This window comes from Monopterus albus, unplaced genomic scaffold (assembly GCF_001952655.1).
Source record: "Monopterus albus unplaced genomic scaffold, M_albus_1.0 scaffold2.1, whole genome shotgun sequence".
Taxonomy (NCBI): domain Eukaryota; kingdom Metazoa; phylum Chordata; class Actinopteri; order Synbranchiformes; family Synbranchidae; genus Monopterus; species Monopterus albus.
Window position 1 is genome coordinate 6,331,499 of NW_018127882.1, and position 13,416 is coordinate 6,344,914.

The window sequence follows — 13,416 nt, forward strand, 5'->3', positions numbered from 1 at the left end:
TAGAGCTGTAAATAAACATTTCTTTTCATATTTTCTTCCATGTGGTATCTGTCAATTAGGCAAGAGAGCAAAAATTGATATAGGACATGATATGAACCAGTTATAGGGTACAAGTGTGGGTGTCCTGTGGAGACTGTTATAGTACACACCGTTACTTTGTACCAGCCTGTACGGTTCTTCCCTCCTCCCATGCTGCCTCCCCCAACTCGGTCTCCTCCTTTGAAGCCACCTCCTCCTCCTCTGCCACCACCGCCTCCCATTTTGCCTTGTCGCCTGTCTCTGTCAAACCGGCCATCTCCTTTCCGAAGGGGTCTTCCAAATGGGTTACTAACAAAGACAAAACAAAACTATATGTTGACACAATCCACATGATCACCTGTGTTTTGGCCAGAGAAACCAGGGTCTAATTGAAGTTCCTCTGCCATACTCGGCAATCTCCAGCTTTGCAGGTAGCATTTTCCAGTGGCCCTGAAACTATTAAAGGAATTGTGTGTTTCTAGATTTCTTGAGTTCATTTTTTGAGATAAAGGGGAAAAAAGGACACAAATTGCTACTTTCTGTGGTGGACGAATGTCACTAAATGTGTCTCTGTAGTCAAGATGTGCATCACATCACAGCAGGGCTTTTGGTATGTCATGCATGTGCTGGCAGAGTAGGAGCTACAAACAGTACAGCAATCTTTTCATCAAAACACTAAATCTGTACTGTGCCAGTGGGATTTAGGGGTGCACCCTAGGGGTGGGCGATATGGAAAAAAAATGTATCACGATATTTTCTAGAAATATTACGATACACGATATTATCACGATATAGTCTCGTTGATTTTAAGATTATTTAAATTTTCAAATTACAGAGCTACAATACAGCCAAAAGTAAAACAAAACAATTACATATACTGCAAATATTATTGCAAACTAATCTCCTAATTTTACTGTTCATGATAAATGTTCAATGTAATTTTTAATTACAGAGACAATGTATTTTTAGTTGCACTCACCGATAGCTAGGTGAAGTCTGTGCCCAAAGCACTGCAGACGAGTCCAGCCGTTAAGCTCCAACGCTTTAACCATATTGGCCCCGCTATCTGTCGTCATGCAGGTCATGTTTTCTTCTTTCAGTCCCCAACCTTCAAGCGCGTCTCTAAGGCCTTGCGCTATGAGTTCTCCAGTGTGATCATCCGTGAAATTTGTTGTCTCTAGACACGCGCTTCGCAGCTTCCAGTCATGAAGCCAGTGTATTGTCAGGCTTAAATAAGGCTCTGACGTACGGCTAGACCACAAATCAGCCGTTGTCGCAAAAAAATGTTACATTTTCAACTGTGTGTTGCATCCTGCTGCGGCACTCGGAATAAAGCTGTGGAATGGCGGAGGAAAAATATTTGCGGCTGGTTATTTGGAAACGTGGATCTACGACTTTGAGCAGTTGTCTAAAGCCCTCATTTTCCACAGTCTTTATGGGAATCATGTCTTTGGCCAGGTAAAATGTCACCGCGTCAGTTACATCTTTCCAGCGCTTGCTCGTTCTGTCATACGGAGTTCCTTTCTCAAACGCTTCTTTCATTAAAGTTGGTTGTTTAAGCCTTGCTTCTGGCTGCTTGGTTGTACCTGCTGATCTACTCGCGTGCAGTCCCTTCATACCGTGACAGTCGGCATATTCTTTCGGATGCTTTCTTTTGAGGTGGAAAAAAAGGGTTAGTTGTGTTGCCCCATGTTGAGGGCGGAATCTAGAATGAATAGATCTAGAATCAATGAATAGAACTACAATGGATAGAACGTGCACATATGACGATACTACGATATTGTTGAAAAAGTGTATCGTCCACGATATAATATCATCATATCGCCCACCCCTAGTGCACCCTGAGTCCCACTCTTAAACACATCCGATGTCCATGTTAAACTATCAAAAAGTGCTAAAACAACATGCTTGCTTGAACATTCAGCCTCACTTACAATCTGTGCTGGTAGCTGCTGTCCTGAGAGCTGTCACTCATAGTTACATCTCCATCAATATCTTCAAGTCTAGACCGTGGTCCAGGACCTCCGAAGCCTCCCCGTTGGCGGTCTCTGCGGGACCTGTCATATGGCCGACCCTTGTGAGGACCTCTGCCTTTACGGTTGCGAAACTGTGGTGTGGTTCTATCATCATGCTCTGAGAGAGGAAACAAAATTTGTACATTAGTTGCTTTTGCTTTTTCTTTTATACAGAAGAACATCATTCACTAAAAACATTTCTGTAAATGTATCAGAGCTAATCAAGGCCTACTAACTTAAATATATCACAAACATACACGCTCAAATAAACAATAAGCCCAAACAAAGTTACAATTCTTTCAGCACATAAATCACAGTATTAGAGTAAAATTTGAAGTTAACTTTGGTAGTGAATAAATCAAGCCACAATGTCTTTTATTGCTTGCAGAGATCTCCATATCTTTAACCCTACTGGTTTAGCAATGTAATCTTTAGAACATGTCAATTAAACCTACTTATATGCGTATGCAATTTGAAATTTTTTACCAGGTTTTATTTCAAAATGCTCCACCATTTTAATACTAGGAACAAACCTCTAGGCCTTGGCCTGTCAAAATATTACATGCATTTAGTGTAATCTGTTTTAAGACTACATCCTCACTCTTTGGGACTGTAAATCTATTTAAGAAATATTAACCACAATACACAGTGTAAGTAACTGTGTCAATTAAGCAGAATAATTAGATCTCCAGGGAGCCCAAGACACCATTTTACCTCGTAGAACCGACAAAGCAGCGCTTCTGACCTCTCTCCTCACCATAAAGTCCCCGTGGTCTGAAGAAAGATATAAAAGTAGCAGAGAAGGTGTAAAGTTAACGTAGTGAACAGGATTTCTTACCGTTGTAGTAACGCCCGCCATCCGCCATGTTTCTGGAATAGTGTTATATAAATTACACAATCCTTGATGAGAAATGTAATAATCTCCGAGTCTCGTTTTTCTCTTTCACCAGCTACAAGGGCTACGTTGTAGATGAAACTCCAGCAGGCCCAGCAGTTCCTAAGAAACACAAAGGCGACCACAACGTGTTCGCATGGCACGACAACTAGGTGCTAATAGCTTAGCTATCTTCTACTACTGCGCAAACAAGAGAAAATAGCGGAAATAGGCCTACAACGCGTACACATTCTACTTCCGGAACGCATGTTAGCAGGTGTCGTAAACCTTCCGGGGTCAAAAATGGCCCGAATAAGTCAAACCACGAAACACAAACAAACAAACAAACAAACAAAACCAACAACACTGGACTGCCTGGTTGAAACACAAAACATTACACAGAATACACACAACAGCTAAAGTCCCGTTGACAATATTACAAGCGTTAGCTTTGTCTCGATATCAGTTGTTTGCTAAAGTTAGCACACTGTCTAACCTAGCTTAACCTACAAGGAGGTCGTTCGTACCGTCAATAACGTTAATTATAGCGACCACTTAGTTACTGGTCGATAAATTAACGATACGAAAAATGTCGTCATGTTATAGATTTCTACAGACACAGGACGTTTGTCCACTGGTCGTTCCAGTGCTAGTGGAAGTATAAATGTAGGCACAAAATCAGCAGAACGAAAACAGGAATGTTACAGCTGATCGTCTCCAAAGGCTGCAAATGCGTATTCTGTAAAAACAAAAAAAGTATTGACGTATTAACTGCCTCCAAACTGTTTCAATGAGAACTTAACATATTTCTATTTGTCATTTATATATTGTAGTGATCCTTCACTTGGCAAATATCGGTCTTTGTGGCCTTCAATCGTAGATCACATCCTATAATTGATGCACTCGGTTAAATTTATTAACGAACACACACACACATATATATATATAATCAATGCTGTCTGATCGAACAGGCTGCAATAAACTATCCCTTCATAAAGATTAAATGCGTAGTTTTTAGTTTTAACAGTTAAAACGGAATTCTGTTCAAATGTAATGCATTATATAGGTACTGACTGCTATTTAGCCTTCTTTCACTGATATATAATTAATTGTGTGCACATGTTTGGGCACCCCTTGAGAAATAGCCTAACATATTTTGGTGATTAGTTTTTAATTGGAAAGTTGCAAACACACTGTTTTATGGATCATGAAACACCATATATTTCAGCCAACCATAATAGATGTTTAATATTTATATCACAATATTTTTATTAAAAATTTAACAAACATATAAACATTGTGGCAGGTGCAAAAATTTGGGTACCTTTACAGTTGCGAAGTGTCCGATTCTTTTTACAATGTCCTAGGCTTTAATTAGCTAGTTAGGCCTGTCTTTAGGAAATGTCAGCTGGTGTCAGTTTTAAGCCTTAATAAATTATGTAGGTGAGTCCCTATTCCCTTATTTTATCATCCCTCAGACCTTGATCCTGACTGGATTTTTGGTCCCCCCCATGAACAAGGATGTCCCAAAGCTCTTATTCCTACTCTAAAGTGTGAGGCGGCTGTCTTGAGGAGGCATAACCAAGGATACACCTACGATCTTTAGCTGAAATATATTATGGATTGACATGACTCTTTGTTGGAAATCAGTTTGTGACTGGACGCTTCACATGCAACATCAGAGGAAAATACATCTCATGTCAGTAAAAACATGTTACCCGAGTTCCCCTCTCACTGCAGTTTCTCCCTGCATTTTGTCCTTACATTTTACATGTGTGGGACTAAGATGTAAGGAAAAGACACAAGTGAGGAAAAACCACAACAGTCTTCTGCAAAGAATGCACTGGTGTATCCTCAGTTATGGCTCCTCCAGGAAGCCTCCTCACACCTCAGAACCAAAATAAAAGCTTTGGGACGTCCTTCATCACGGAGGGCCAGAACAATTTCTGGGTCGAGCGAGGATCAAGGACTGAAGAATGATAAAATAAGACCTTCTGTGTTGAATCTGAGGTTTAAAAAAAAAACACCAGCTGCAGGACAGACAGCTGTAGTTTGAGGCAGATAATGGTGCTAGTGTTAGCAGCTACTTTCAGTGCACATCAGCTAATAGTGCCACCCAATTAAAGTTGATAACTAAAGTAATTTCATTTGCTAGCACATGCACCCATATAGTGTTGTTGAAAATGTAGGATTTAGACAAATGATACTGACTCTGGAAATGAAATACACAATAACAATCTGTGCATCTCACTGCTGTCCGATATGGTGAAAGAGCAGGTGGAAACAGTACAAAGGTTTACTGTGCACCAGTGCCCATTTTTACTATTGCTGAAACGAGTTGACATCCTGTTTTATGTATGTGTTTTTTCTGCTTGAAATTCAAAGATGCATTGAGAAAACAGTTTTTTAAAAGATGAGCCGATTGCAATTTTCTTGGCTGATTCTGAGTTCCAACTTCTTTTAAATCTGAACTGCCAATTCCAATTCTGACCAATTCCAATTTTCTTAGAACTGTAATTGATGGCATATACAAACATTTTTCTAACTTGTTCTATTTTTTATATTAATCTTTGTAAATTACATTGAGTCTCTTAAACTTAACACGACTACATGTGCATATATAGCTAATCAATCTGCTTGAGGAATTATTGAATATTCCAGCAAGCTAACACTCCTTTTATTCATTTTTGAATGTTTTATATTTACTTTTGCTTGACATTGAGTTTCCATCATAATAGCTACTTATTGCATGTTAAACAGGCTACTTCTAGTAATTAGTTGTAGACTAGGCCATATGGGGCTTCAACAGAGCATCTAATATTTTGCAGTGTTTTCCAAGCCTATGAAACTTTTGAAGATTAATCAATTTCTACATAGTTGAAAATATCCCTTTGAATACTATTTTTGTGTTGTCAGCTGCTGTCCTAATACGTGTTGCTCATCCTCCAGTTGCTGGAATTGCTTACCATAACTGTTTACAATAAGTGCTTGCTCACCCATTTTTGTTACAATGTCATTGAATTGCATTTTGCAGTCATGGTTGAGCAATACTGTCAAAATTCATTATTGCAATATGCTAACCAATCACCACAATATTGATAATGTTAATACGTTAATTTTTTTTCTCCAGTCCAACACTAATGTGCAGAAGATGGTTTCACTGATGTACTCAACTCGAACACAAGGTGAATAAAAAACAGGTGTGCTACAAAAGTGATGCAGGTACATTGCGGGCTGATCATGTGCAGCACACCCAAGGAGAAGAACACTATTTAAGCTTTGTTTATTTTTTAAAAATGCAATATTTCAACTTGACTTCACCCTATCATTGTAGTTATATTTTAACACACGAGTACTAACCATACCAAACCTGTCTAAACTCAGACATAATCCAAAACCAAACTTACCGTTATCGACTACACGTGTCACCACCTGAAGGTTTGGGTAGCTCCTAGGAAAAAGAGCAGCGGGTTCCATGCAGACAAAAAGTCTCCACTATCGGCCGTTGGGAAAATTGTTAGAACGTAGCTAATGTATTGGTGAGAAAAGAAAAATTAAAAGAGAAAAGTTCCACATCCAGTGCCAGTCTGGTTTGTTATAGGTAAAGTTTTAACCGCGTCAACTTTGTAACTTCAAGTGAGCGGTAAACTGGGTTAACGCTAGCTTAAACGCTAAGTTTAGCTGACTAGCCGTTAGCGTTAGCACGGCGGAAAAAAGCCCCTGAACATCATGTTGGATTCACAAAAACCAACCGACAGTATTTACCGATTAATTTCCTTAACTGTAGTTATAGTTTTATGATGATGATAAAAGACACAGATGGCAGTCTGCTGCTGATGTTCCTCTATCCAGCACGACGGAACAACATGACGCAGTCTAGTACATAGGTGTCAACCAAGTGGACTGACGTGACCGTGGATCAGCATGGGAAAACTCTTGTCTTTTGAAATTGAAACAACGTTGTTAGAAATAAATCTCACTTTCATAAATGTTATGATGTTTGGTTTCTTGTTTTACACAGCTATTATTTCAGCTTTATGGTCATTTAGAATAGGTGCCTACCTCATCTACTGTACTTAGGGTGTTCAGGTAGGCCTGCTTGTATTTAAATATAGTCTTTTCAGGGTACCTTAAACAGCACATTTCAGAGAATGGTAATATTGTGCTATTTTCCCCACTTCAATTTTTGACAGCCTATTAAGGCTACATTTCCACATAAAATAAACCGTTTTGTTAAAGATTAAACAGTAGTAAGCTATTTACAAGTAGAGCTGAAAGGATTTGTTGATTAATTGCAGTTATTTTGATAATTGCTATGCATTTTTAAAGAAATACAGCTAATAAGACCAGGGAAAAACACTTCAGCTACATCATAAATAATTCATATCCCTGATAGGCATATCACAAGATCTATTTTCTCCGTATATTATCACCTGTAATAAAGTCACTTTTAATAAGCACGATTTGCTTAGAATGAGGCTGTTCAACTGTGTGTGCATCTTTGTTTGTAAGTCATTAAGAGTCTTGTTGTAAATAAATGAACTTATCATGTGTTGTAAGTGAGAAAAAACATTGCTAAGAAACTATCAGCAGGTAAAGAATGCACATTTTTAGATCTTTGGTTCTTATTGAATGATAAAAACATAAGAAAAAGTCTTGTAAAGCTTCCAAATCTTTGAGTCTGTTAAGAACAACACTGTCTCCACTGTTACAGTATGTACATGCCACATGTACCACATCACATGTCTGTGGATTTTAGCTGAACTGTACTCCCTTGTTCCTCTTCCCCAGCCCGTGAAGACAGATTCACCATATTTCAGTTACCCTCCTTTCTTCCCTGTCTGTTCCAGTCAGTGAAATGAAAGTGTAACAGCAGCCATTTTGTCCCGCTCATCCTGAATTTGAGTGTTGTTTAAGGGGTGTCTCAACCACAACCCTCAGTGTACTTCAGGTAACCCTCTTTTCTTCTCCACAGCTGCCCTCCTGCTGCCAGGAGGCCACACTGATGGCCTGACTCAGTGAAGTGATGAGGGAGGTCAGGCCAATTAGATAGCCGTCTTCCCTGCTCCCCTCGGCCCATGGGACATTGTGTTGGAGTTCGCCCATGTCAGGCACAGGGCTTGTCTTCCCAAAGTCTATCATCCACACACTGGCCTTCCTGCTGTATTCATGGACAAAGAGAAGCGAGCTGCCAATCACCTAAACAGGTCAAACAGAACTATATTTAGATTCATTATAAAAATATGAAGTCAAGATTAATTTCATCGAAATAAATATTAACTGTTCAGCAAAAGTTCTATAGAGTTTATTATGGTCTAACAAAGTCTTTTCAAGTGCTTCTTCATTGCATTAGCCTGAATTGCACCTGAGCCAGAATTATCAAAAGCACAATTTAAAAAAAAAAAAAAAAGGAAGATTTGTCTCTTGAAACCAACCTCGTGGGTTTTGAAAAATGGTGAATTTGTCAATGCATCTCTCAGAGCCAGGAGTCTGGAGTGGTATTCTTTCTGAGAGCAGTGATGGAAAGACAGATGTGACTGAAACACTTGTGGTTTAGCTGCAACAAGCAGTATTAACACAGAGTAAAAAAAATCATGTGATATACTGGGGGAGCATCATGTAAAAACAACAGGCAGATGAGTTAAAGAAGAGAATGAAAAAGTTGATTAGAATTTAATTGTATCAGGTTTAGATTTATTTTGAAAACTGGTTTCATTTTCACTTTTAAAATAGATTTTTAGTGTAGCATCAAATAATTATAACATTTTATATACAATATTTTCATAAATGATTGTATTACTTTGGTTGTCATTTCAGTTGTTTTGGGAACATGCAGATACAGTGAGTACATCATAGCACTTCATCCGACAAGAAAGCAAGTGGAGACAGAAACACACATCTGATTTTCACTTTATTTGTCTGTCTCCAGTTTTGAGAAATGTAATCAGGGTGTTTTCAATAAAAAGGAATCACTTTACTATCTAGGATTACTTTATTATTCCCAAAGGAACAATTTTATTCATTTTTGTAAGGTAAGAGGAGTGTAAGGTAGCTAGTGCCGCAAACTGACCAGGATGTCCAGCTGACTCTTGGTGAAGTACAGCAGGGCCTCTGTGACCCGAGCTAAAGTCAGAATTTTTCTGAAGTCCCTTTGGACACTACCGTCCTCCATCTGTCTCACAAGGACACAATCACAACAGCATAGACATAGCACATTTGAAGAATTGTTAGAGAATAAAGCAGTTGAAGTAAATGGGTGTTTTTGGATAACATGAGTTGTGCAGTGATTTTACTGGGCTTTACTCTTACCATGATGCCTTCTATCCTGAATCCCAGTGTGGATGTAGAACTGGTTGTATCCCTCCACTGAAGGTAGCGCCACTTGGTCACACCTTTCTTTTTGTGTTCCTCATCTGATGGAGCTGAAGGATCTATATTCACCATTTTGTGATACATGTCACTCCGTAGAGTGGCTTTGGTCCGTGCTTTGGTCAGCTCTTCCACCTGATATGTCCTGCAGGGACAACTCCCATATAGTACATTGTATAGAAGAGCATAAAGCTACATGGGAAAACAATGTGACTGTGTGATGTATTTCCAGACCAATCAGAAATAATCAGAACACAAGCCCTGCGATGGATTGGCGACCTATTCAGGGTGTCCCCTGCCTTTGCCCGATTGCTGGCCTAGATTGCCCCCCCCCCAAGCTGTCTGAATCACCATCAGATCCAGTTAAAGGCATTTAGAAATTCGGAACAGCTACTAAACAGACCTTGAGATGAGATTTTTTTTTTTCCAGCTGTTTAAGACCTGTAGGAAAAAATATTGAAGCAAGGTGAAACAGAGTGACACAAAGTGTTATATCCACGAAGAACCATTGTGAATATTTGGGATGCTCTAGGGAATATAAATATACATATAAATAACATAAGACATTGTCATCAAGGAAGACAACAAACCAATACATAAATTTAATGTAAAGTCTATGCCATAAACACAGGCACTATTCCCCCATCACCTGTCATTAGCTTTTGCCCAGCCATCATTAATGTTAGTCTCATAGACAGTGGTTGTACTATTAACACATCTTGAGTTTTTCATTGCTACCAAGCAGACAGTTTCACCACTTATCCCTTCACCTAGCTGGAAGTACTCCATACAGACCTGACTCCCATCTTGCAGTCCATTATTACAGGTCTTCTGAGGCCACTCAGCAGGTCCTCCAGGCGGATGTAGCAGTGCTCCCCCCTGGTGACCACACCATGGTACTGCGGCACAAAGGGCCTGAGTGGGTCTCTCATAAGGCAGTCCAGACACTTTGCCTCTACTTCACTGTAGCGTTTCAACACCTCCCCTCCCTCACTCAACTGAAAGTTACCTGGTGGGACACCATCATCCATTGAGGAAGGGACACAGAATCGAGCTATTACATTTCTACATGTTTAGTAAATTGAGAAAGCCGAATGAGGTACCATCTGATTTCAATACTGCCCTTCCAGTTTTGTACATGTCTTGTACATGTAAGCAATGAACACTAAACTCCTGATCACTAAACCAATGCTGCTTGACCAGAATCATTACTAACTGTACGCTCAGTCTTCACTGAAGCTCGCTATTGCTTAGTTGTAAAATTTTCCTGTTATATGTTTAGTGAACAGTTAGGTATTGTAGTCCACTATGAAATGACAAACCCTTACTTAGGGACCCTTGACCTAATTAAACCTGTTCTAAAACACAATGAATAAAATTAAAATGTGATGTGGTGAGCAACCGGGAACAAAGGCTGGTTTTAAAGTTCCAGACTCTCTGGAGATAAAAAGGTTATAACCGTGTCTGCTTCAATTTAACTGTGACACACATGCCTTGATGTCCACCCAGTTGGACCCAGGAGCTCTGCCGCCGCAGCGACCAGTGCATCATGGTCAGGTACGTTTTCCAGGAGCGGCACTGAGGCACAAAAGAAGGGCACATTATGTTGTTGTTGTCTTCATTTTCTACATGGCTCACTGTCTTCAGGGTCAGGAGCGTATCACAGTATAAAGTACATGGTTTAAGAAAAGTTAACAGGTGTAAAGCATACAGACTAACCTATTCACCTGCAAGCTATTCAAAATTTACAATTGATTTTTCATCTTAAACCTGAATGTCTATACGTATGCAAGTGGCCTGCAAGTAGGACTCAATCTGGACCTTGATACCGAAGTGATAGATTGAGGCCACACATTCATCTTTAATTCAATCTAGGTAGATTTGTACCTCATTTGTATGTTGCTTTGCATTTAAAAAGTCTACAAAAGGAATTAATGTAACTAACTGAGGAAAACCTGATAAAACATCATTAAAACCCTCCACCCTCTGATAATATACAGTGTCTCAGACTGAGAGGCATTTGTTGGGACACATTAAAGTATAAAAGCCCCATACATTTTCAGTGTACATCACTGTTCCTGTCAGTGAGTATATCAACAGTTATGAACTGCTTTGTATATACACAAAACAGCTGCCACTAGACACAGGCATGGCCCCTGAAAAAACAAAAAAACGAGGAGCTAAAGTAGACCTGAGCATGCTAGTGTTAAAAAACTGTTAAAAAGTGATAAGTTTGTAATGTGAAGAAATTGTCACAAATCTTTCAAACCGCAGACATTTGCATTCCAAAATGTAATGTTTTGAAAATGCAGATTTCTCCTTCTTAAGTAATAGAGCCTACTGTTTGGTGTCTGAAATTGTCCAGTGCAGTGTGTGTGACAGCACACACACTTCCTCCAACTGTCAGCTCCCACGTTTGTAGCAGCAGCAGCTAAGCATGCAAACACCATTCAAATCTGGCCTTCTCAAAGTCCTCTTTCTTTTATGCCCATGCAAATCACCACACCCAGAGGTACAAAAACTGTTGAGAAATATAGCTTAAAGCCTTCCATGGGAAACTGCATGCAACAGGGTTGATGCTGCAGTGCATAGACTATGTTAGCAAATGCCAAATCTGGAAATGTGGCTCTAGTGCATCCAGTCATTCTGTTTGTCTCAGTCATTCTCACCTTCCTGAATGTCTTCCTCTTTCTGCTGACATCCTCTCCTTCGCTGAAAACCTCATCGCTCTCTGCTGATGAGAGGTTAACAGAGGAGCAGGAAGAGGTGGAGGAAGACGAGTGCAGAAGCTTGGAGAGAACTGAATGCGGGAAGGACTGCTGATTTGTTGTGGAGCCCCCTCTCATTTCCAGTAGCTCCTTGGCTGCTTCATCCTTCCCCTCAAGGCGTTCCCCACTCCCATCACACTCTCCCTCTACTGCTGAAATATGAGATCTTGTCCTCTCTTCATCCTTCTCATCTTTTCTCTCTGCCTCAGAACTTGAATTTGAACATCTCCAGAGTTTCCTCTCGCTGTTTGTGCCCTGTTCCGTCCCCTTATCATCATATTTCCTCTCCCTTACAGGTTCTTCCACTCTTCTTTTCACACCCCACCTTCCTCTCTCCCATCCATCCGCATCCTCATCATAGCTTCCTCCTAACTTCTCCTTCCTCCTCATCCTCCATTTTACCCTCACTTCATCTCTTGCACATCTGGCAGTCAGTTCTACATCTTCTTTTCTTTCTCTTCCTTGAACAACCTTATGTCTGTCATCCCTCACCATCTTGTCATATCCAAGATGCTGCTGACAAGTGATGCTTGATTCTGAATTGAGCTCATTGTCACACTGTGTGTCTTCCCCGAGCCCACCGATACACTGACTGTAAGGGGGGAAACTTTTTGTCATCTGGAGTCTGGGTCTCACCCTGACTTTCCTGCAGCTGCTGGAAGGCCCCTCACTGATCTTCAGGTGTTGGTGCATCTCATCTGAGAGTCTGGCAGAAAAGTCATTATCCATAGTTTGTTTATTCTCTATCATCTTTAGTCCCTCCATATGGTTATCATTTGTCGCATCCAGTGTGGAGCGTAGATGGGGAGTCTACTCCATGACACCATGACACTTGTAAAGGGAAATATTTACAAGAGACTCAAAGTATCGAATATGTTTGATGAAATGCATTTAGAAGTCTAAAAGTCATCATAAACCCTCAATAATATTTCTAATTAGGAACACAAACAGAAATATAAAACTGCAAATTATCATAACTGTCTACCTTTGATTTGATTTGATTTATTCTTTCAAGCATGTAGAAACAGTTGATATGACAACACACATAATTTTACACATAATCCAATATCAATTTGCTTATACCTAGTACATGCTTGAATGGAGTAGGAAGAAGTCAGACTTATCCAGTCCTACCCCATGACATCATCTTACCATCATTGGTTTACAAGCAGTATCTCTACATAAATAATTCTCTTCTACACCACACAAGTAATATACTAAAAAAATTATAACAGAATGTTAACATTCTTACATAATTACATTCTTAAATAATTATCTTCTACACCACACAAGTAACATACTAAAGAATTAATACAAGGTGTTAACATTCATACACCACACCCACAATGTTCCATCTAATTAATCATTAAGC

The 13,416-nt window shown here is 39.7% G+C and overlaps 2 protein-coding genes across 2 annotated transcripts in view; both read right to left on the bottom strand.

Annotated features, from left to right (window-relative positions):
* The window catches only part of nxf1a (nuclear RNA export factor 1a), a 14,942-nt gene extending 8,093 nt beyond the window's left edge, over window positions 1–6,849 (bottom strand). Inside the window, exons 1-5 of the mRNA XM_020591494.1 lie at window positions 6,315–6,849; window positions 2,748–2,807; window positions 1,953–2,151; window positions 150–327; window positions 18–48 (exon numbers count right to left, since the gene is read on the bottom strand). Of these exons, the coding sequence (XP_020447150.1) occupies window positions 18–48; window positions 150–327; window positions 1,953–2,151; window positions 2,748–2,807; window positions 6,315–6,384 (538 nt within the window). The 5' untranslated portion in view covers window positions 6,385–6,849. The remainder of the gene's footprint in view (window positions 1–17; window positions 49–149; window positions 328–1,952; window positions 2,152–2,747; window positions 2,808–6,314) is intronic.
* Window positions 6,850–7,594: 745 nt separating this feature from the next.
* Window positions 7,595–10,357, bottom strand: LOC109957847 (inositol-trisphosphate 3-kinase B-like). Its single transcript, XM_020596030.1, has 5 exons — window positions 10,072–10,357; window positions 9,217–9,421; window positions 8,978–9,079; window positions 8,343–8,414; window positions 7,595–8,106 (listed from the first exon to the last, which is right to left on the bottom strand). The coding sequence occupies exons 1-5, from the start codon at window positions 10,305–10,307 to the stop codon at window positions 7,855–7,857; spliced, it is 867 nt and encodes a 288-aa protein (XP_020451686.1). The 5' UTR covers window positions 10,308–10,357; the 3' UTR covers window positions 7,595–7,854.
* Between the last annotated feature and the right edge of the window lie 3,059 nt (window positions 10,358–13,416).